Raw genomic sequence first — 23,477 nt, forward strand, 5'->3', positions numbered from 1 at the left:
CTTCCAGTTTTAGCTGTATCTGATTACAATAGCATAATAAATTCTGAGCCAGAACTCCAGCTTTCCAACTGAGCCAATTCAGAACTCCTGTGCTACAGAAACTGCAGGAGACAGTAAAGTCGCTGTTGTGATTTTAAACCTCTAAAATTTGTTTCATAGAGCAAGTTGTAACTAGAACTGACCCCATCGTCAGAAAGTAGAGCCTTACCTACCTTCAGTGGGGAAATCTAAGCTGAACTGATCCAAAGAAAGAGATGAGGACCAATTCTAGAAGGCAGGAGGGGTGCCTGGCTGTCTGTCTCAGTTGGTAGAGCATGCAATTCTTAATCTCAGCATTTTGAGTTTGAGTCCTATGTTGGGTGTAGAGATAACTTAAAAATCTTTTTAAAACATTTTTTTAGAAGGCAAGAGAAAGCATGTGACTGAAAGCATGGATAAATTGTAAATCTTGGGATGCCTGGGTGGCTCAGGGGTTGAGTGTCTGCCTTGAGCTCAGAGCACGATCCTGGAGTTCCAGAATCGAATCCCACATCCGTCTCCCTGCATGGAGCCTGCTTCACCCTCTGCCTGTGTCTCTGCCTCTCTCTGTGTGTGTGTCTCTCATGAATTAATAAATAAAATATTTTTTAAAAATGTAAATCTTTAGTGAGAATCTCAGACCCCTGCTTCTATCTGAAGGACAATGATTATTCTCTGGACAAAGTGAACGGAGAAGCCTTGAGATAAACAAAAGAGGGAAAGCTGAAGGGTAAAGAACATTGGCTAAAGAGGAAGGACACGAGGTGGGGGGGGGCGTTCTAAGCTCGAACACTGTCATTCATTGATTACATATCCTTGTTCACATCATTTTCCTATTTGTTAAAAAGGAGGTGAACCAGAATGATCTCTAAAACAGATGTCCACAGTAAAAATCTGTGATTCTATTAAAAAGGAGAATACCCTTTAAAATATAGCTAATTTAAGTAATGAGCCACAATATGAAGTGTTTTTTAGTCAATGGAAATTTTCATTACATATAGTTTTTTTAGAAATAGCACTAGAGATTGGAACAAAACCTTCAGTTAAGGTACTTTAATGGCACGCGCACATGCGCACACACACACACACACACACACACACATAGACACACACAGCAAGGGACCAACTGGCAGGGTGTGGGCCATACTACAGGGAATGGAAGGAATATGCATGAATCTAGGACTGTAAAACTATTATGATCTGTAGACCCAAAGCAACAAGAGAAAGATTATCAAAACAGGGAAGAGCGAGTCACGTAGACTAGGCTACTTTAAGAGTAGTAGTGACTTCTCAGGAAGGCAACAGACAGCTAAAGATGAACTTTCAGGGAGAAAACCAGTGGAATAAATATACTGACCTAACTCTTTTAGTTTCCTATTTGTGCTTCCTCCCCACTGGCCAGATTCAACTGGAAACCTGAGAGCACTGATTCCATTGATATATTCCTTAACCCAGGACAGCAAACAGGTAGAGTGGCTCTGATGGAACAAAAGGAAGACCACCAACATAGAGGTGCTGGTGAAAAGGTGAGACTCAGCTTCAGGGAGCAAATTAAAAATCCCCTCTTTATAATACACAAAAGTTCTGGATTTTAGGACATTAGGTGAGAAAACTGGAGATATTCTGTGGTGTGAGGAGTCTAACTAGAATAATCAGTTCAAAAATCAAACTTTCTGTTTTGCCTGTTTTGACTTGAACAAATATTGAGTCATGACTGATGTCATAAATTTTAGTATTTGCTTTGTATCCATGTAAAAAGTTCCTCTTTGTTCACATCCAAGTTGTTTCAGTTACTTGTGTGATAATAAGGCATGGTATGTCAGAACTGTCTGATATTTTGTTTTTTGTCATAGAACTTTTGTCTTGCTTTTTCAACTGCGCCACTTCCTAAGCAGATAAGAGCTTGTAGGCAAAGAGGGGAAACCTTAGTTACAATATGTACTGTGCAGAGAAACTCAGAAGAGTGTGTTTTGCTACATATAGAATCACATTTGCAATTACTTATTTATATCCTAAGTAACTTACTACACACATAAGCTTATGTTTCAAGAAGTAATTAATTGGGTCTCCACAGAACAATATATCTTTCCTGAATCTCACACCTCTAAGTCCTGTCCTGTGGATCCTTTGGGATCTATATTGACTAGATTAACACAAATCCTGTACAGTCCAAGTAGATACCAATTTTGAGTGTTTCCCCCCTAGTTTACCACCTTAACGAGGATAAATCCCCTCATGAGAATGAATACAAAAGGTTTTAACTAGTTCCTCTTTCAGAACTTTTCTACTTCCCTTCAAAACTTTGGACTTATATTTCCAATGGTCCGTTATACATCCCCATCTAGTTTAAGAGAATCACCATCTATCCAAGACATCCATTTTTCTCCCAAACTAGAAACTCAGAAATTAATCTCAGCATTTCACATTTCCACATCTCTCATATTCACACATCTTACAAGTCTGGTAGGCTTGATTTTCTGGAATATTCTGGAATCTGCTCTTTCTTCTCTTATCCACTGCCACAAAATTTCACTGAAACTGACACAGTTGCCTCTTCACTAAACTTTCTTACCAGTCCTTTAGTTTTTCCCTAAAGTATCCTTCAACATTCCGTCATCTTTCCAAATGCATATTTAATCACATCAGTGGACTCCTTACAAATTTTAGTTTCTCCCTGGGGCCTGCAAAATCTACTGCTTTGAATACTAATCTTTACACTATCTAGTCAACCTTTCTCTGACATGCAATCTCTTCTGACCTGTAAAAATGCATACCTTCCGTCTGTGTGTAAGCACGCTCTTCTCTTTGAGCATTCTCTGCTTAAGTAAATCCCCTCCATAACAATAGCATGAAAATAATTTTTTGTATCCTACCAACACATGAGCACTATGCTATGCTAAGCACTATACACTCACTAAATGTTATAGACACCATTTACACCAAGGAAATTAAAACAGATAACGAGTCCAAGATCATATTTTAAATAAACATCAAAACTGAGATTATAACTCAGATCTATCTCAGTCTATGAGCTGAACATTTAAACGCTGCCCCCATTACAATATACCATGGAACTCAGGTCAAGTTGTCCCCCTATCCTTACACTTCCAGATCATTCTAGTCTCCCTTCTTTCATTACTAATTACTGTTTAAACTGACAACAACTACTTAGTGCTAAAGGATTCTTTAGTATTTCATCTTTTCTACATCTTAACTAAAGTAGGTTGTAAATTCTCTATATGCAGGGAATTAAACTCTTAACATGTCTGCACAAGGGTATAGCACATTCTTATAATAGCAAATAGCTCTTCCTTATTGGGGCAGGTTAGAAGTGTGCTTTACATATCTCCATCACCTCATTTACACATGTAATGAATATTCAATATTTGCTGTACTTAAATGAGGAGCAGGCAAGATGAATTATATTTAGAGGATATAAGTGAATGTAAAATTTTCATCAAGGGCAGAGACCCAAAATATGTGTATGTATTCCATTTTTTGTCTCTTGCATGTTGGGCCATTCTTTTTTTATGTTACCTCTGGACGTTGCCAGACTTCTTTGAATCGGTTATTACAAAAAATTGCTGCGCTACCTTTAGGGTAATAATTAGCACCAGCCAATATTTAAGTTATGGATTTTGACAAGTATAAAATCCAAATTTTATTATATACATTACTTTGTATCTATATCTTCCTCTATATCTCTACTTTCATATGTTCTCTTCCTTCTTAGGAAGGCATTTTCATTTTTCTTTAAAGATTTTATTTGGGACAGAGTGTGTGAGAGCACAAGCGGTGGAGAGGGAAGAGCAGGCTGCCCACATCCAGCAGGGAGCCCGGTGGAGGCTCCCTCCCAGGACTCTGGAGTCATGACCTCAGCAGAGCAGCCCCAAACCCACAGAGTCAGCCTGGCGCCCCGGGACATTTTCATTTTAAATAAATCTACTGTTAGGTAATGCTACTTTGGGCTTATTTCTGAGGATCTATTCCTGGGAAGATCTCTGGAGCCTTTTCTTCTGAGGTGTGGAGCTGCATCCTTTACGAGTGTTTTCCACGACCCTTGGATCCCTCGGGTCCAAGGCGCACTAGCCAGGAAGGCCCGCAAACAGAGACGCCCGGTTCTGGCGAGCGGCCCTGCGGCGGCAACCCCGACACCCCTGCGGCCTAAGGTCCCGGTGCGAGCGCGCCGGGTCGGAGAGGGCGCTGCCGGCGGCCCGAAGCCCCCACCCGGGCCCAGCCGGCCCAGCGGGCCCCGCCGCGGGAGACCCAGGAAGCAGGTTTCGGCGCGAACGCGGCGCTCGGGCCGGCGGGAAGGTCCTGGGTCCCCCCCCCACCGCGGGCGGCCGTCTCCGGCCGAGCGCCTGGAGCAGCTCCCTAACCCCGGTGCTCTCTCGGAAACGCAGGCCGCGCCGCCGCACCCCACTGTAAGGACCGCACAGGCGCACGCCAGACCGGCTTATTTGGGGCGTGTTTGGGACCAAAGAAACCGTCCCCGCTAGGGCTCGGGCGCCGCTCGCCCCCTGGGTCCCCAAGCCAGGACTCCGACGGGAACTCGCGGGTGGGCTTTGTAACTGCGCGGCAGCGGGAGAGAGAAGGCGTATCCGGGCCCGGGCGCCGGCCGAGCGGCGAGGAACAGCTCTGCGCAGCCCCGCTCCCCCCGTGCCCGCCCCCCAACTCCCGCCGCTCGGGTCCCGAGCCTTCCCTCCCCCGCACACCCCGCCCCCGCCCCCCGCCGCTTCCTCTTTAAGGCGGAGCCTGGCGCCCATCTCGCGAGATCCGGGTTGGCGCCGTGACCTCCATGTGGGTGCTGGAGCTCTATAAGTAAACAGTCGGCGCTGCACAGACAAGGCTTCTTCCTGTGAGGCGGGGGCTGCGGTAGTAGCGGTCCCTGCGACTGGTTCCGGTTTCCTTTCCTTCTCAGCCCCGCCGGGCGGGCGCGCGGTTGAGGGTCGCCGCTGCCTGTAGGGCCCGGCGTCCGGTCGGTTTCCCTCACGGGTGCGCGCTCGCGCCCGCCGCCCGCCGCCCGCCGCCCGCGGAGAGCCGGAGCCGCCGGGGAAGCGGGCCGGGCGGGGCGCGGCGTCCGGAGCGCCGGGGGAGACAAAGCCGGGCCAGCCCCGCTCCCGGCGCCAAGATGTGGATTCAGGTGCGCACCATCGACGGTTCCCAGACGCGCACCATTGAGGACGTGTCTCGCAAAGCCACGATTGAAGAGCTGCGCGAGCGGGTGTGGGCGCTGTTCGACGTGAGGCCCGAGTGCCAGCGCCTCTTCTACCGGGGCAAGCAGGTGAGGCGCCCCCCGCGCCCCCGGGAAGCGCGGGGCGAGGGCTGGGCGGGCCCGAGGGCTTGGTGCGCCGCGCGCCTCGAGAGCACCCGGCTCGGCTCGGCTCGGCTCGGGGTGGGTAGCCCACGAGGTTCAGAGCGCAGGCCCGGGGCCCGCCGAGGGGGCGCAGCGGGGTCCCAGCAGCCCCACGGTGCAGGTGCGACCCGTGGGGTCAGGCGGGGGCGCCAGGGCAGGAGACCTTCCCGTCGTCGGCACAGCCCGCCGGACGCCTGGGTTCCTTCGCTTCCCGCGCTTCGCGGGGTCGGGGCTCCCGGAGGCGGCGGGCTCTGGCGGCCATGCCTCGGTGCCGGCGGGGAGGGCCGACGGCTGCAGCGCCCGGCGGGGCTGACCCCGCCAACGGCTCGCACTGCTGCCGTGGCTCCGCCGCGCTCCCGGCTCCCAAGTAGGGCGGAAGCGTGCAGATCGCTTCCTCTTAGGCACGAGAACCCTAGTTCTGCTTCTTCACGTGAAGGTATTTGAACGCACTGAAGATTCGAAGGGTGCCTAAAACTTTTGGCTCCCCTCCCTCCCTCACCTCCTCTCCTAGAATTGGAATCCGTCTTGAAGATTAGAGACTTGGGCTGGAGGAGGGAGCTACTGATGTGACTCCGGATAGGGTTTAAACTCCCAGGTACAGGCGCGGGGGGGGGGGGGGGGGGCTATTCCGAGTGGAGAGGAGTATGAAAGACTGTTTTGCTCTTTTTGCTTCTCACCTTCTGACGTCCCCTTCAGACCAGCTTTTAAAACAGCAACTGGAGCATAGCCAGCAGTACATACTTGAAGGCTGAAAGTGGTTTTGGCACTGAGGGTGTCTGTGGCTGTCTCTGGTACTTGTATGGTATGGCCATACTCTGGCCCATTGAAGATTTTTCTTATCCCACAAGTCTATACCTAGAGACCCAAGCCCACCCGATTTTTATCTCTCCACCCCACCCCCGCCCCCCAAAAGGTGGCATTCTCCAGTTGGATAGTTTGGCTTCAGTTCTGTGGTTTGGAATAGACGTAGCTCTTTGATTTGGTGGAAGTAGTGTTTTCCTATAGCTACAAAGGATTTGAAAGGAATATTTTTCTTCCCTTCATGGGCTTGGCTTCAAAAACTGCCCAGAAATGTCAGAGTAACAAGATTACACTGAGAGAGAAAGAGCCAGAGTTTAATTTTTTAAATAAGTGATAGCATCTCTGATAGGTGTTTGGAGCTGTTTTATATTGAACCTTTACTGTTTGACTTGTAAAAACAGGTGTTCAGTTTAGTTGTAGACTTTGCTTTTGAAATGATCACGTGTTAAACACTACCTAGCTTTGTTACTACACCTCCAGTGACTGATACCTTTTTTTCTTTTGGTCAAAGATAAAGATTATGTAATTGGATCTTCTGAATTTTATTTTCTAGCCAAAGATAATACTACATAAATTGCTAGGATACTTTGGTGACTTCAGCACCAGAGAATGAAATGAAGCATGAGTCTAATTATTAAGTATATTGGGGGGAAAAACAAACAAAAAAGACCTGCACCTGGCTGTCTTGAGGAAAAAGTACAAATTGAGTTAAATTCAGATCAACAAAGTAGACTTCCAGTAAACCAGGAAACTCATTCCGGGAGAAACTGTTGAGGATAATTACCCTTTTGTACTTCTTCCCCCAGAACAGTTGATAATTCACTACTTTGATTTCTTCAGCTCGGTAAACCAGTAGGGGGAGGAGGAGTGGGCCTTTGGTGCCCCCATTGAGGTGAAGACGAAAGGAGGACACTGCTTCAGCTGTGTCTACTTTGTGAGCTGAGGAGTAGCCATGGCAATGATTATTACCTCCATTCTCTTATTCTTTGGAGTTCACAGTCCATGAACAGAGTAGTAGATAACTACTGGGGATTGGTATCACAGGGCTGCCCCTAGCCTCTAAAATGCCTTTGTGCTTATTTGAATAAGGTACTCCTTTACTGCCACATAGTGAAAAATATCATAAAAACGAATTTACAGTGTGATGTAAATGGTACCCTTTCCCCCTTATTCCGCACCCGTTTTATGTTAGGTCTACTGCTTTTAGTCTTTGGTATATATCGGAATCACTTGAGGATATTCTAGGTGCACAGCCCATCTCAGAATTGCAAGTGGTTGCATCTAACAAGGCCCCCATGGGAGATTCTGATGACCACCAGAGTTTGAAAATGGATGTTGAAGAATAGTTGATCACTTAATTTCTTAATATGCAAGGTATGGTCCCTGAATCAACAGGACCTGAAGCATTAGCTTCACCTAGGAGCCTCACACCTTTTGAAGTAGAATCCATATTTTTTAACAAGGTCCCTAGGTGATCTCTATGCAAATTAAATTTGAGAAGCAGAGGAATTCTGTAATTGACTCCTTTTGAAGGTAGGAATAGAGGGCAGCAATTCAGGGCTCTAAGTTCTGGTTAGAGTAGGGTAACCTCACTTGCTATATTACTCTGGGAGGTTGAGAATGCTTCCTGGGATCAGGTCTTTAAGGAAGAGTTACATTGATAGATCTTTAAGTATTTTGAGAATCCAGAGCTTTTCCTACTTTGAAAGGATTTTATCACCTCCTCTCATTCTTTTGTTTATACCACTGTAGGTGGGACATGAACTAGAGCTGAAGGAAAACTGAATAGTACTCTTGCCCCTGGACTCTTTGTTTTTACATGGAATACAAAGTAAAAGTGTTGGCCTATTTAAAGGGGAGAGAGTGTGTCATATCAATGTTTTATATATGTATATACATACCTATATATGTGTATATATATATGTATGATGTGAAAGATAAATGAAAGTTGTTAAGGGATACAGGTAGAGGGCATCATTAGTAACCCCTTGGGAAATGACTTCTCCCACTGCCTTCTCAGCTATTGCCAGTACTAGTATTTGTTCCTAGTTTTACTTTGCATAACTGTTGCAGTTCTTCCTGTTACCTGGAATTTCTTACTTAAAACCAGTACAGATTCAGGACAGCAGTCTGGCAAAACAAAAACAAAAACTCTAGGGCCTTTCTTGCCTCTCTAGTATTTTAAATACTGCGCTCCCATCTTCTGGGATGGCAGTTCCTAAACATTTTCAGCTGTGAGACATTGATGGACTATAGTTACGTGCCTGAAACTCACTGGTGTTTGTAATTCCTAAATGACTCCACCCTTCTCCGCTTGGTGTATAAGTGATAATAACTTCCAGTCTACATTTTCATTAAGTTTGGGAGAACTTTACTACTTTTCATGTAACAACTGATTCCAAAGTTCTTCACAAAAGCCTAGCTGTATGGAAATTGCTATGCAATGGATAGTAGTCACTGTTTTAGGAAAACAAAAGAATACCTATGAATTAGGGAAGGAGTAGATAATCTGGGTAAAAGTGGCTCTCCTAGCAAGCAGGAATAATGGAAGGAAAAGTTACACATTAATGTGGGCCTAACTTCTGTGATAGGGCCTCATGCCTTGATATGCTTAGTGTTTTACTGACTTAAGACATTGCTGCTCTTCCTTTCAAACCAAATACCATTTAAGCAGTTTGTTATTTTGACCAGTCACTTAATAGAAACTTGTCAGAGGGCTTGATTATAAAAATGTCCCTTCCCATTGTCCTTTTGACTCTTGTGCCTTAGATTTCAATGGAAAATTGTTTGTGGAAGCACTTTGAATTTCCAATTATTTTACCACCTTAACCGCTTTTCGTCATTTTGGGGAATGTCCTTCCAGTTAATTTGCATGTTGTATACTGGGTTTTTTGTTTTACATGCTCTGTACTGCAAATTTTTTTTCTACTTTGAACACTCATAATATACAACAGTTGTATGTTTAATTAAGCTGTACTTTTTCAACTGTTTCAGCATGAGTTCTTATCTTTTTGGGGGAAAGGGGTATTGGAGAATGTCAAAATGGAAATGTGAATGTATAGTTGTTTTTTTTGCTTCTTGAGTTTTTCTCCAGGAGTTCAGGATTGCAAGGGGGTGGGGGGTTGTTGTGTTTTGTTTTTTGTTACTATTGCTTACCTTATTAAAAGACAATCTCTAACCCCCACTGGGAAATTTTTGAAGTCTTCGCTCCCTTATGTAGTTAAAATTGTGAATATCTACATGCAGGATTGTGCTAGATGTGTTTTGGGACCACTTGAATTAAAATAATTTATGTGTATATTAGTAAATTTATCATTTAAGGACAAATGCATTCTTCCCTTTGGTGGATTTTGGAAATATAGCCTTATTATGTTAGGGAATTGAGGATGGTGACAGGTATTATAAAGAAGGAAAATGAACCATGATTAAATTGGTAATGTTTCTGGGGAAATGATAGTTTTGATCTTCATAGAGTTTGGTTTTCTTCATTCTTTTTTTGGGGGTGGAGGGAGTTTGGTTTTTCTTACTGTATTGTAACATAGCCAAACTGAATTTTACAAAGAAGCGAAATGGAGACTATTAGTTATTAGTTTTTGGGGTTTCTGTAACAAAGGACCAAAATCTAAGTGGCTTAAAACAGTAGAAATTTATTGTCTCCCTGTTTCCAGGGACTGAGTCTGAAGTCAAAAGTATCAGTAGGGTTATGTTCTCTCTGAAGGTTCTAGTAGAGAATCCTTCCTTGTTTATTTCAGCTTCTAGTGTTGCTCACAATCCTTTGTAAATTCCTTGGTTTGTAAATGCATTGCTCTAGTCATGTGGCTACCATTACATCTTCTGTGATCCAAATTTAAACTTTTCATAAGGATGTCCATTACAGTGGATTATGGCCCACCCAATATGACCTAATTTTAACTTGATTACTGCTATAAAGACCATATTTCCAGATACTCACATACTAAGATATTTGGGATTTGCATTTTAGTATGATTGAGGGAGGGGTTGTCACAATTTAATCCATTGCAGAGACTTTGCCAAAATATGGGTAAGTTGCAAGATAATTTTATTCATTTTTCATCCTGGAAGACTTTTCATGATACAAGTTGACAGCCTTTACAAATGGATAGAATTAGAGAACTTAAGGCAAGTGGAATAGCATGAACAAGAATTGTAATTACTGCTGCTTTAATTTCTTTTCTGCTTTATTAAAAAAAAAAACTACAGTGCTTCAGAATCTAAAATTGTTAATGTCTTTATGAACACAAGGTCATAAAACCACTCACCTTCAAAATTCACCCTTCTTAACAGTGGACTCAGGTACTGTTAATTTAAATAAAACTTGGTGAGAAATCTAGAGTTTTTCTGCCTCCATGTTGAAGTCACATAAGCAGTGATATATTTTTGGTTTCAGTGGCTATCCATGTTCCTGATAGATAATAAGGAATGATTCTTAAAAATATACTTAAGTCCTCAGAAGGTACTACTGTTAGAGGCCATAAAGTAATAGGAATGGTTTCAAGGTCACTAAATTGCATTACTATGAATTTTATAATTTGGCTAGGACATTTGGGTAACTAAAGATGTAGAAAGATCAAGTTTTAACAGAAGCATTTTAATCTTTTTTTTATCCTTTTTTTCCAGTTGGAAAATGGATATACTTTATTTGACTATGATGTTGGACTGAATGACATAATTCAGCTACTAGTTCGCCCAGACCCTGATCTTCCTAGCACATCTAAACAGACTGATGTACAGGCCAAACCCTGTTCTAGTAGTCCACCTAAAGTAAAGAAAACCCCAAGGGTGGGACCTTCTAGTCAGCCGTCTACATCAACTTGTGATTTTCTTATTGATCCTGGCATTGGGCTGTATAAGGTATGTTGTCTTTAGACTTGATAGTTGTGAGAATACAGATGTCTGTTCTTTAGGATGTTGCAAATAAGTGAAGATTGATTGCCATTTCAAAGTAAAGACTGAGCTGTTGATACGCTAACTTTTAAAACTAGTCTTTAAAAATTGTGCAGTATGTAGATAAGTATATAAAATGTGTAAGTATAGCCTAAAGAATATAAAGCAAAAACCTGTGTAATTCCACTGAGATTAAGTTGAATAATATCAGTTCCTTTTTAAAGCCTGTGTGTGCCACTACCACAACATGTCTCCCTCTCTCTTTAAGGGGTAAACTACTTATTCTGACTATTCTGATCTTTTTTGTTTTAGTGTTACTACTTCTGTTATCTCTTAAATTTTTTTTTTTGCTTTTCCTGTATTTGAAGTTTATATAACAGAACTCTTTTTATCAGCTTTGATTCTCATGCATATAGTTGTATTTTATTTTTTCACTATTCTATTAACATGCCACATTTAATCCATGATTAATAGGTAAATTTAGGCTTTTCCCAGTTTCAGCTGTTTTGAACCTTCTTTGTATAACCTGGTACACTGTTGTAGAATTTCTTTAGGAATTTTTACCTAGAAATCCAAAGTGCTGGTTCACTCACAGGATACTGGCAAATTGTTCTGTACTCTGTTCTGTGGGTCTGCGTGTGTGTCTCTGCTTTTGCTGTTCTGAATACTGTAGCCCCAGTAAACTGTTATCTCCCTATCCCACATCTCCCAAATCTATTCCTATTTAAGTGTGTCTTGGTGTTTGGTTTTTAACACTTGTATGTAAAGAATTTTAGAATTAGTTTGTCAAACTCTAAAGATAAGTAATACAGGATTTGGTGGAGATTACATCTATAAAATAGCTTGGAGAATTGACAACTTTACAGCATTGAGTCCATTCATGGACAGAATAGATGTCTCCACTATCTTAGATCTTTGATCTCTTTATCAGTTTTCTCTACATATCTTATTTCTAGTGGATGCATTTTTAATACTCCTATAAGTAGTTATCTTTTAAAATTGTGATTTGTTTGCCTACATAGAGAAATGTACTTGATACATTTATTGACCCTTATATCTGCCAACTTTTTCAAATTCTAATAAATTTTGTAGAAATAATGAAAGTTTTGCTTCATCCTCTCCTATTCTTAAAACTTTTTTCTTAATTCTTACCATTTAGGACAAATTGGGACTCAATTTTTCAGGCTAAAAATAAAAAAATTAGCTGAAGTAAATTGTTTAAGAAAATGCAAATAGAGATAATTTTTTTTAAATTTTTTTTTATTTTTTATTTATTTGTGATAGTCACACACACAGAGAGAGAGAGAGAGAGAGAGGCAGAGACATAGGCAGAGGGAGAAGCAGGCTCCATGCCGGGAGCCTGACGTGGGATTCGATCCCGGGTCTCCAGGATCGCGCCCTGGTCCAAAGGCAGGCGCTAAACCGCTGCGCCACCCAGGGATCCCGATAATTTTTGATCTAAGGAAAGATAGAAATCCATATATATAGAATCAAGAAAACTGGTCATGAGCTGTATCTCAGAAGTCTCTGGACTAGATGACTATACTGATGGATTATCTTAAAGCTCTGAAGAATAATTATATTATTTAAATTGATTCACAGCTTTAAAAAGTTTCCCATTGCTTTTTAACACTGATACTCAAATATAACAAAAGCACACCGATATCACTATATATTGATGTAAAACCAAAGTTCTATTTAGCAAATAAAATTATGACTGTATGTTAAAAGAACATAATACCTTGATCAAGGATGGTATGTCAAGAAGTGAGATAGTTCATTATTTGGATTTTTTTCAATAGAAGTTTCAGGTATATAGCTTTATCATTTGCCTTCTAAAATTCAGGATTATAACTTTATAATTTGACACACTACAAGATGATCACCACCACAAGTCTAGTTATCATGCATTATCACATAGTCAACCCCCTTCATGCATTTCACCCAACCCCAAATATAGTAATATTAATGTAATCATTGTGGTAACCAAAGAAAACAAATGATCTAATCTAAAAATCCATTTCTAATTTAAAAAAAAAATCCTTTGTAAGTGGAACAGATGGAATAGATGAATATTTTAAATTCTACCCGGCATCATGCTTAATGGTGGGGAAAAGCCAGAAGCATTCCCATTAAAGATAGGAGCCAGACAGGGAAGCCAGTTAATGCTGTTACTTAATATCTTTCTGCATGATAGGAGAACAACAAAGTGTAAATATTGGAGTAGGCAAAGTTATTATTTATGAATATCTGGAAAGACTAAGATAAACATATTAGAGTATTATGAGCAATCAGTAAGGTGGCTTTTTAAATACTAATAGTGTTCCTTGCTACAATCATTTAGTAAAAGAAATTTACAATTCCAAAATGTAAAGTCTAGGGGTAAATTTACATAATATGGGCAAGACTTATATCAATTAAAACAATGCTTTTTATGTAGCCAAAATTTAGAATTCTTAATATTGAATGCCTACTTTCCATATTGTCTACATCACCTGTTGATTTCATCCTTCTGAGTAAGCAGTATTTTCTACGTTTTCTAAAAAAAAAAATTGTTTTAGAACAGTTTTAGATTTATAGCATAATTGAGAAGATACTACAGTGTCCATATATCCCATGCCTGGTTTGTCCTGTTAACTAACACTTTACATTAATGAGTTATAAAAAATTAACCATAACTGTTTAGCTTTTATCTAACCTCCTTTTTCTATTCCAGAATCCCATCTAGGATACCACATTATATTTACATTAGTGCTATACTAAATAGTTGTTGAATCTCCTTAGGTTCCTCTTGGCTGTGACAGTTTTTCAGACTGACTTTGTTTTTGAAGACCTTGACAGTTTCTAGGAATACTGGTCAGATATTTTGTAGAATACCCTTCTATTAGTATTCATCTTGTTTACATATTTTTTGGAGGAAGACCACAGAAGTAAAGTGCTGTTTTTATCACATTCTATCTAGGGCACAAACTACCAACATTCTATTTGCTAATTATACCTTAGGTTTTTATATTAGTAGGAACTTACACTGTTGAGAGCCTTAATCACTTGGCTGATGAGGTGGCATTTGTCGAGTTTCTTTACTGTGAAGTTAGTCTTCCCCTACCCCTTTTCCATATTGTATTTTTAGATGAAGTCTGTATATATAGCCCACACTTAAGGAGGTAGGATAGTTACAAACTCTACTTCCTTGAGGGTAGATTATTTAAAAATGTATTTAGGAATTCTACATGGGAGACTTATCTCTTTTCCCCCATTTATTCAGTTAGTCATTCACATCAGTAGGGATATGTGTTCTCTGTGAGGGTTTTTTGTTTGTTTGCTTATGTTAAAGTACTTTCTTTCTTTCTGGCAATAGAAGATGCACCTGGCTCATCTTAGTTATTTTTTGCCCCAGACCTGGAATCAACGTTTCTTCAAAGAGCCTTGATTCTTCTAGGGTCTAAGTATGCTCCTTGCTACTGGAATATTGTTGGTTTTAGGGCTCTCAGCTGACAAACTGAGGAGGCATATGTATGTATATATGAGAACTCCTGTATCTTGATGGACTATAAGTATGTAGCCATCTGTATATTAAGCTTACATTATTTTATCTTTTTGGTTAATGGCAATAGTTCAGAAGCTGCTACTTCTGACTTAATGTTTTGGGCAGTGAAGGCCTGAATTTGTTTTCAAAGAGGGCCAGCTTATATATGTATCAGTTAGGTCTGAGCTTAAGGTTAAGCAGTTCTAATTAACTTAAAATTCTTTCTGTTGAGCAGGGGTGCCTGGGTGGCTCAGTCAGTTAGGCAGTCTGACTCTTTTGGCTCAGGGTCATGATCTCAGGCCCTGCATCATGCTCTGTACTCAGCGCAGAATCCGTATGAGATTTTTCTGCCTCTCCCCCTCTCTCCCCTACCTCCTGCTCCTGGGCACCTGCACATGCGCATGCTCTCTCTCTCTCACATAGCTATTAAAAAAAAATTCTGTTGAGCATATTCATCAGTACCCTGCCATGTCTCCAACCTAATTCAAAAGAGTATTATGCGAAACTACTTCTCTCAGCATATCTGTGCTTTTCTTGTGTTAGTACTTTGTCAATACTTCTAGTAACTAACTTTTTAAATATATATATTTTGTTGTTGTTTGTTTTAAGACACAGAGAGACTGTGAGCCCCAGGCAGGTGGGGAGGGGGCAGCAAGAGAAGCAGACTTCCTGCTGAACAGGGAGCCCAATGCAATGCTTGATCCCAGGACCCACAAATCAGGACCTAAGGCAGATGCTTAACTGACTGTGCCAACCAGGTGCCCCGTTTTTGTTTCTTTTTAAAGAGAATTATATTCATAGGACACAGGAGTGGGTTTTTTGGTTTTGTTGGTGGTTTTGGTTTTGTTTTGTTTTGTTTTAAGTAGGCTCCATGCCCATCGTGGAGCTCAATACAGGCCTGAAGTAATGATCCTGAGACGAAGATTCAAGCTGAGATCAAGAGTTAGGCACTTAGCTGACTGAGCTGTCCAAGTGCTCCTATGTTATTTTGTTTTTAAAGTAAGCTCTGCATCCAATGTGGGGCTTGAACTCACAACTCTGAGATCAAGTCACATGCTCTACTGACTTACCAGTTACTAATATCTCACTTTTTAAACAACTCATATTAATATATAGCACAGAGATTAAGAAATCCACTTTTGTCATCAGACTTGCTTTCAGATTCCAATTCAACTTCTTCCCAGTTGTATAAGTGTAGTTTGTATTGTCTTCCTTTCCTCATTTAGAAATACACATGAAAGCTAGAACTTAAACTCTCAAAAGGGTATACTATTGCTTATAATGTTTAGTCAGAGCTGCATTTAACTTACTAGTTGAAGAGGCTAGCAGATTTATTTGCTTTTATGATGAAGCTCAGTAATTGTCATAGTTATTTGAAATTTTCACTTTTTTTAAACCCAGAAGTGCTTATTTCTGGATAATTCATTCATTGGATGAATATTTGGTTGTATAGTATATATTCTAGATATTAGAGATGGAAGGATAAATATTACTCCCTGCTTTCACAGACTCTTACTAGCTATTAAAACTTAAATTTGGCTAACTTGAAAACACTTAGAAGCTGCTACTTTTAAATTGATTTGTTTTGAATATTATCCTTTGAGCAAGTCTATGAATAGTATATCAAAATTGTTCTAGATCACTAAAATTGGGAGAAGTTTTTTGCCTTTATCTTGAATTCCCACTTATGTCGCTTGTACTTTATAAAGAGTTTCCTTTTATAGACATAGGGCTTTCTATAATTAAAATTGCTTTATGGATGAGCAAACAGATTTGGGGCTTTTCCTTTTTGCCTAAAATTTTCCTTGGACCTCAAGTAAGTGGATACAAAGAGTGAATTTTCAAGTCAGTATTTCTCAAAACTGGCATAGATAAACATTTAAATGTAATACATGAAGATAGAATTTTAATCTGAAGTTTTTGTCCACCATCATTCTTGCTTTGCCATATTTGATAACTACATGACATTTGGTCAGTATTAGACATCTTTTTATATGTTGTAAGAAGTCCGATAAATCATTATTCACACTTGGAGAACCTGTGGAAGATTGTACAGAGACTAGGTCCATCTGTTTCCATGATCTCTGGGAAATAATTTTCTCAAACAAGGTGGACTTTTGATACCTAAATAGAGCTAATTCTGGTTTTTGGACCTGGAAGTTTTGGATAACTCACAGTAGATCCTCCTGTTGAAATGACTGTCCTCTTGGCCTAAACTCTAGAATGAGGATAATAAAGCTATATTAGGATAATAAAGCTTTAGAGTTCAGATAAGTGTGTGGCACTGTTAAAGTTTTACATATGTTCTAATATTCATTATAGGAAATAATGGAAAGGGGAAACTTCTCAATAATTAAGTAAAAATCATGGATATTTTAGTATCTCCTAGCTTTTATATACAGTACAACTTTGCTTCTTGATTTTGAACCTTTTTGATTAGGAAACAAACAATACAAAAAAGTAGAGCTTAGTGAAATAGGAAGTCAATGTCTGCAAATACCACCAGATTGGGAAATACAAAGCACTACCCCAGGAACTTCTCATGGGCTCTCCTCTCTTAGTATTCCTTCCTCCCTAGTTGTAACTAATATCCAAACTTCTATAGCAGTCATTTCTTCACTTTTTATTAACTTGATCCTATCATTACCCTTTAACAGCCTTTTAATAACCTTTAACCTATGTGTGCATCCCCTATTTTCTTTCTGAAATTTATGTAAATGGAACCACATTGTAGTTTGATTTGTAAATTTTAGAAAAAAAACATGTTAAAATGAGAGATCCTGTTCAGAGTCAGAAAAATCTTTATTGGCTTGGTTCCCACTTCTAGCTGTGTATCTCCTGAGGACTAGTGTATTTCCTTCTGTGCCTCATTGGAAAGTAAGAATGACTTTGTATTATAGGTATTAAAAGAGGTAATAGGGGCCCGTGGTTGGCCCCAGCAGTTAATCATCTGCCTTCAGCTCAGGTCATGATCCCAGAGGCCTTGGATTGAACCCCCCCATAGGGGCTCCCTGCTCAGTGAGGAGTCTGTTTCTCACTTTCCCTCTGCCCTTCCCCCCCCCCAAATAAAATCTTTAAAAATAAAGTAGATAATATACATCAAGTAAATTGCTAATATCTTTACTAAGAAGACCACGGTATTAAGACTATACTGAGATTTAATGAGTCTTAAAATTGGACATGTTGATACTTAGTGGAAGGAGACAGTTGTTTCATTGGCGCATCATGTGGATTTAGTCACCTAATCTCTTAATACACAGGAAAGTATGTTATTTTATAAAGAAACCGAGGCTGAGACAGGTTAATTTATTCAGGGTTATATCTGGTAGATGATAAACACAAACCTAAACCTAGGTTTATCTGCAAAGCTGTGTGGGGTTTTTTTGTAGGTGTGTGTGTGTGTGTGTTTTATTTGTTTTTTAACTAAGTTAGGGGCTGGTTCTTAAATGAGAGAGCTGGTGTGTTTTAAATGGAACATATAAAGTGCTTAGAAGTATGCCTGATATAGTAAGTTCTCCAGTATTGGCATTTCATTTTTCTAATGATTTTTTTCTTGCCTCCCATACCCTTTATTTCATATCACCTACTTGAATATGGAAGATTCTTCTCTAAAATTCTTTATATGAATAAGTCTAGCTTTTCACCTAACATTTATGTGATTGGGTTTGTTTTTAACTTTATCTCATGACTTTAGCTCAAACACTCCTCCCCCGTTAATTTGTTTTCCTTTATCTCTTATGATTTGACATCTTCGAGGGAGGTACTTGCTGGCGAAGGTTAGGCTACCTCTTTCTAGAAAGAGACAGGAAACAGCTTGTCAGTGAGCCAACCCTCCAACCCATGCCCTATGGTGGTAGGATGATTTTTATTTTAAAATTAATTTATTTATTAAATGTAGAGAGATTTAGATTTTTTTTAAGTTTTTATTTTATTTCCAGTGTAATTAACAGTTATATTAGCTCCAGTTGTGCAATAGTCTATTTTGTGATTTTCCCCCCTTTATTTTCTTAAATTCCACATGAGTGGAATCATACAGTATTGCTCTAACTTACTTATTTCATTTAGCATAATACAGTCTAGCTCTATCCATGCTGTTGCAAATGGCAAGATTTCAGTCTTTTTATGGCTGAATAGTATTCCATCATGTGTGTGTGTATGTGCATGTGTACACACCTGTACCTCTTTATCCATTTGCTTATCAATGAACACTTGGGTTGCTTCTATAATTTGGCTATTGTAAAGCTGCTATAAACAGGGGTGCATAAAGTCTTTCAAATTAGTGTTTTTGTATTCTTCAGGTAAATTCCCAGCAGTGTGAATACTTGATCATAGGGCAGTTCTATTTTAACTTTTTGAGGAAACTCTGTACTGTTTTCCATGGTGGCTGCACCAGTTTGCATTTGCACCAACAGTGCAAGAGGGTTCTTTTTTTCTCCGTGTCCTCACCAATATTTGGTGCTTCTTGTGGTTTTGATTTTAGCCATTCTGACAAGTGTGAAGTGGTATCTTCTTGTAGTTTTGATTTGCATTCCCCTGATGATGAGTGATGTTGAGCATCTTTTCATGGGTCTGTTGGCCATCTGTATTTCTCTTTGCAGACATTCTATTCATGTCCTCTGCCTTTTTTTTTTAAACTAGATTATTAGGATTTGGGATATTGCATTGTATCAGATCTTTATGGATTTTGGATACTAAACCTTTATTGTATGTTACTTGCAAGTATCTTCTCCCATACAGGTTGCCTTTGAGTTTTGTTGTTTTCCTTTGCTGTGCAGAAGCTTCTTAACTTGATGTAGTCCCAATAGTTTATTTTTGCTTTTGTTTCTCTTAGGCATATTTAGAAAGAGGTTGCAACAGCTAACATCAAAGACATTACTGCCTGTGCTCTTGTTCTAGGTTTTTCATGGCTTCAGGTCTCACAATTAGGTCTTTCATCCATTTTGAGTTTATTGTTGTGTATGGTGACAGAAAGTGGTCCAGTTTTATTCCTTTCCATGTGGCTGTCCAGTTCTTCAAACATCATTTGTTGAAGACAGACTTTTTCCACTGGACATTTATCCCTCCTTTGTTGAAGATTAATTGACCATGTAATTGTGGGTTTATTTCTGAGTTTTCTATTCCATTGATCTCGGTGTCTTTTTGTATCAGTACGATACTGTTTTAATTACTACCACTTTGTAGTAGAACTTGAAATCTGGAATTGTGATACCTCCAGCTTCGTTTTTCCTTTTCAAGATTGCTTTGCCTACTTGAAGTCTTTTGTGGTTCCATACAAATTTTAGGATTGTTTGTTCTAGCTCTGTGAAAAATGATGTTGATTTTGAGATTACATTGAATGTGTAGATTGCTTTGGGTAGTATAGACATTCTAACAATATTTTTCCAATCCATTAGCATGTCTTCCCATTTCTTTGTGTCATCCTTAATATCTTTCATCAGAGTTTTCAGAGTATAGGTCTTTCACCTCTTCGGTTAAGTTTATTCCTAGGTAATCTTACTGTTTTTGGTGCAATTGTAAATGGGATTGCTTTCTAATTTCCCTTTCTGCTGCTTCATTATTAGTGTATTAGAAATGCAACAGATTTCTGTACATTGATTTTTGTGTCTTGTGACTTTACTGTGAATTTACTTATTGCTTCTAACAGTTATTTGGTAGAGTCAGGTTTTCTTTATATAGAATGTCATCTGCAAAAAAGAATTTTACTTCTTTCTTATCAATTTGGATGCCTTTTATTTCTTTTTGTTGTCTAATTGTTGTGGCTAGGATCTTTAATCTCTTGCATGCATTTCAGCCCATTCAAATCTGACCTAATTCACTATGTCTATGTAATGCGCAAAATCCTTACTTTTCAATTTAGAAACTTTTTTTTCCCACCTGGTTTTTATGCATTGACATGAGTGGTTAACTAAATGGAGAATTTATAGTTCTTGTTTATGGTTATAAATCTAAGATTCTACTTAAAGAATGCCTGTGTTTATGAGATAGTAATTTCTTTTTTGTGGGATAAATAAGAAATGGGAGATTGTTCAGATTGCCTTATGTTTCTATTAGCTATATCAGTATCAACTCTATGCCCCATTCTCTGCTATAATAATTGTGTAGTGCTACATAAACCCTTAAATTTTGATTTGCTATGAGAGAGAAGTCTGTTTATTCTCCCAAGTATGATTGACCTTAACATTGATTATTTTTTTGTTTTAGCTAATGTTGCCTGTAAGAAAGTATGTCTTTAAATTTATCAGTGACTATTAAGAAAGGAAAGCACTTGTGTCCATTTAATGCATAGAGTAGTTTATGTGATGTATATTGTGTTTCATCTCTGATTCTTTGTCTAGCCTGGTTGATCTTTACATCTTTTTCTCTCCTACTAAACTCTTCTCATGTCAAACGTTGTTATGGCTTCAGGCTTTTTATTTGCTGTCATGTTCATTTATTTATAGTGCTTTTGGTCAGATATTGTACCTCATCTGCAGTGATCATTAATAATTTTTTATTTTGTCTGTAGTCTACCTTCTGTGTTAGCTTGGTGGTTTGAAACCTTTTTTACCTTTTAAAACCTTATTTCATCACTTAACCTAACTTAACCTTTGGAGTCCTGCTTACCTATCTTGTCATCTTTTCAGCAAGCTTCCTAATACAGTAGGAAAAACAAGCTTCAAGGTCTATGTCTGCAGATTCTAGCTTTACATTTCATTAGCTTTCATTTGGAGCAAGTTAACTTGTCAGAGCTTTTTGTTTTCTTATCCTGTAAAAGAGGAATTATTAAGCTTGTAAGAGTTAGACAAGCCTAAAGAACGCCTTGCATAATATATGGGTATTTAACTTTTAATATAAGCCCCCACCCCAGCCCCAAGCTATACCATCTGTCAGAATTCTGTTGGATACCTTAAGTGGTCTCTAATACCCTCAGGAAGAACGAGCTCATTAATTAGATGATCATCCTGTGACAATAATGACACAAAAAAGACAATAATGTCTTTTTTTTTTTTTTTTTTTTTTTTTTTTAAGGGGCTTAAAAAAAAAAATGGAAAAAACTGAAGGGATGTCTCTTGGTTATTGCTCTTGAAAGAGCCCTGACCTAAAGGCTTGACCAATTTCCTCAGATTTTTTTAGGAGAGATTTTGTGTGTGTGTGTGTGTGTGTGTGTGTGTGTGTGTGTGTGTTTTATTTAACCAGCTTCCATATTGTAACTCTTCTGATATACATGTTTTCTAATGTACTGTTTTCCTTTTATCAGATTGCGTTTTTTAGTTCTGGATCATCCACTAGACTTGCATTCATCTGTTCTGTGTCTTACAGCTCTGTCTTCTGTTTTCTTCTTTGAGGTACTAAGTAGTGCATTTCCTAGTGTGTTATTAACTGGTGATAGAACTTACTCCATTTTGAATAGATGGGTTCGCTAGATTCTTTTCCTTTATACATGTATAATTCCCCCATCAAGTTTTTTCTAATACTTAACTGTTTTCTGTTAGACTGACTATAAGTTATCTCTAGGATTCGGAAGAAATTGATGAAGCAAATCAGCAACAGTCACAATACTATGAAGTCTTGACTTTTCACTAAGTGACATTCTTATTTAATAACTTGCTAGAATAACACTTGGGTACATAAGAATGATATTTTTTAAAGTGTGATGTAGACCCAGGCAAGGAATAAAGAAAATATCTATTTTATTGAAAATTGGAAGGAAAGTTAATTTTCGTAATAGTAAATAACAGATTTGACAGTATAATTCAAAAAGAATAGTTTTGATCTAATATTTCTAATTACTTTAAACGGGAATAGCTGCAAATGTTGTTAACCATGATAACGCTCAAAATAACTTGAGTTGTAGTATGGTTTTTGAAGCAATAAATGAAATTAAGCTTCATTAACTAATTTTAAACTTTTTTTAGGTAAATGAATTGGTGGATGCCAGAGATGTCGGCCTTGGTGCTTGGTTTGAAGCCCGTATACGTAGTGTTACTAGAGCTTCTGATGGACATTCACGTGGCAAAACTCCACTGAAGAATGGCAGTTCTTGTAAAAGGACTAATGGAAATGTAAATCATAATTCCAAAGAGAACACAAATAAATTGGACAGTGTACCCTCTACGTCTAATTCAGACTCTGTTGCTGCTGATGAAGACGTTATTTATCATATCGAGTATGATGAGTAAGTGCTCATGTTATTGAGGACTTCATTCATATTATTGTTTATAGAGGCAGGGACTTCCATGTCAAGACTGTTTTCAAATAAGTCTGAAGAAATCTTTTAGAGGTCATTTTCGGTCTGTTACCCTTTGTTTAGTGGTTGTAATAAGAGCTTCTTAACGTTCAGTCATCCCTGGCTCCTAAGTGGTTTGTTGTTGGTATCCTAATGCCTGGTTTAATTTAGTATGTAAAGAGTTTCTTGGTCTCTTTCTTTATGATGTAGTTTTCTGGGTTTTGTTTTGTTCTGGGGTTTTATTTTGTTTTGTTTTTTTCGGTATGTTATAACATGTAGAGCTATTGGGATGAGATTGAAATGTTTTTCAAATAGCTTGTTGAGAAAACTCACAGTTTACTCTTTTAAAGGGTATGGTTCGCTGTTCTTAGTGTATTCACAGGATTGTGCTTTACCACAAACCAGTTGTAGAACATTTTTATCCCCTCCCCACAAAAAGCCCCATACCCGGCAGTCACTCCCTTTTCTTCCCTCATCCAATGAAATGTTTTTAAATGTTCTTATGAAAACGGTATTAAGAACTTGCCTTGAGGGCCAAGATTCTAAATTTGATTTTTTTTTTTTAACCTCTTTTCAATATCTTAGTATAAAAGTTACCATTGGGGCAGGTTTAGTATTTTTTCAACATACTAAATGAACTTGAGTAATCACTCAAGTGATAACCT

At 39.0% G+C, this 23,477-nt stretch overlaps 1 protein-coding gene across 3 annotated transcripts in view; it reads left to right on the forward strand.

Moving 5' to 3' along the window:
• Positions 1 to 4,819: 4,819 nt before the first annotated feature.
• Positions 4,820 to 23,477, forward strand: part of UHRF2 (ubiquitin like with PHD and ring finger domains 2) — a 77,882-nt gene continuing 59,224 nt past the window's right edge. Inside the window, exons 1-3 of one of the 3 annotated variants that reach the window (XM_072841278.1) lie at positions 4,820 to 5,302; positions 10,814 to 11,047; positions 22,502 to 22,761. In XM_072841278.1, the coding sequence (XP_072697379.1) occupies positions 5,150 to 5,302; positions 10,814 to 11,047; positions 22,502 to 22,761 (647 nt within the window). In that variant the 5' untranslated portion in view covers positions 4,820 to 5,149. The remainder of the gene's footprint in view (positions 5,303 to 10,813; positions 11,048 to 22,501; positions 22,762 to 23,477) is intronic. The other 2 variants (XM_072841277.1, XM_072841279.1) reach the window with 2 other exon arrangements.

This window comes from Canis lupus, chromosome 10 (genome assembly GCF_048164855.1).
Source record: "Canis lupus baileyi chromosome 10, mCanLup2.hap1, whole genome shotgun sequence".
In the NCBI taxonomy this organism is placed as follows: domain Eukaryota; kingdom Metazoa; phylum Chordata; class Mammalia; order Carnivora; family Canidae; genus Canis; species Canis lupus.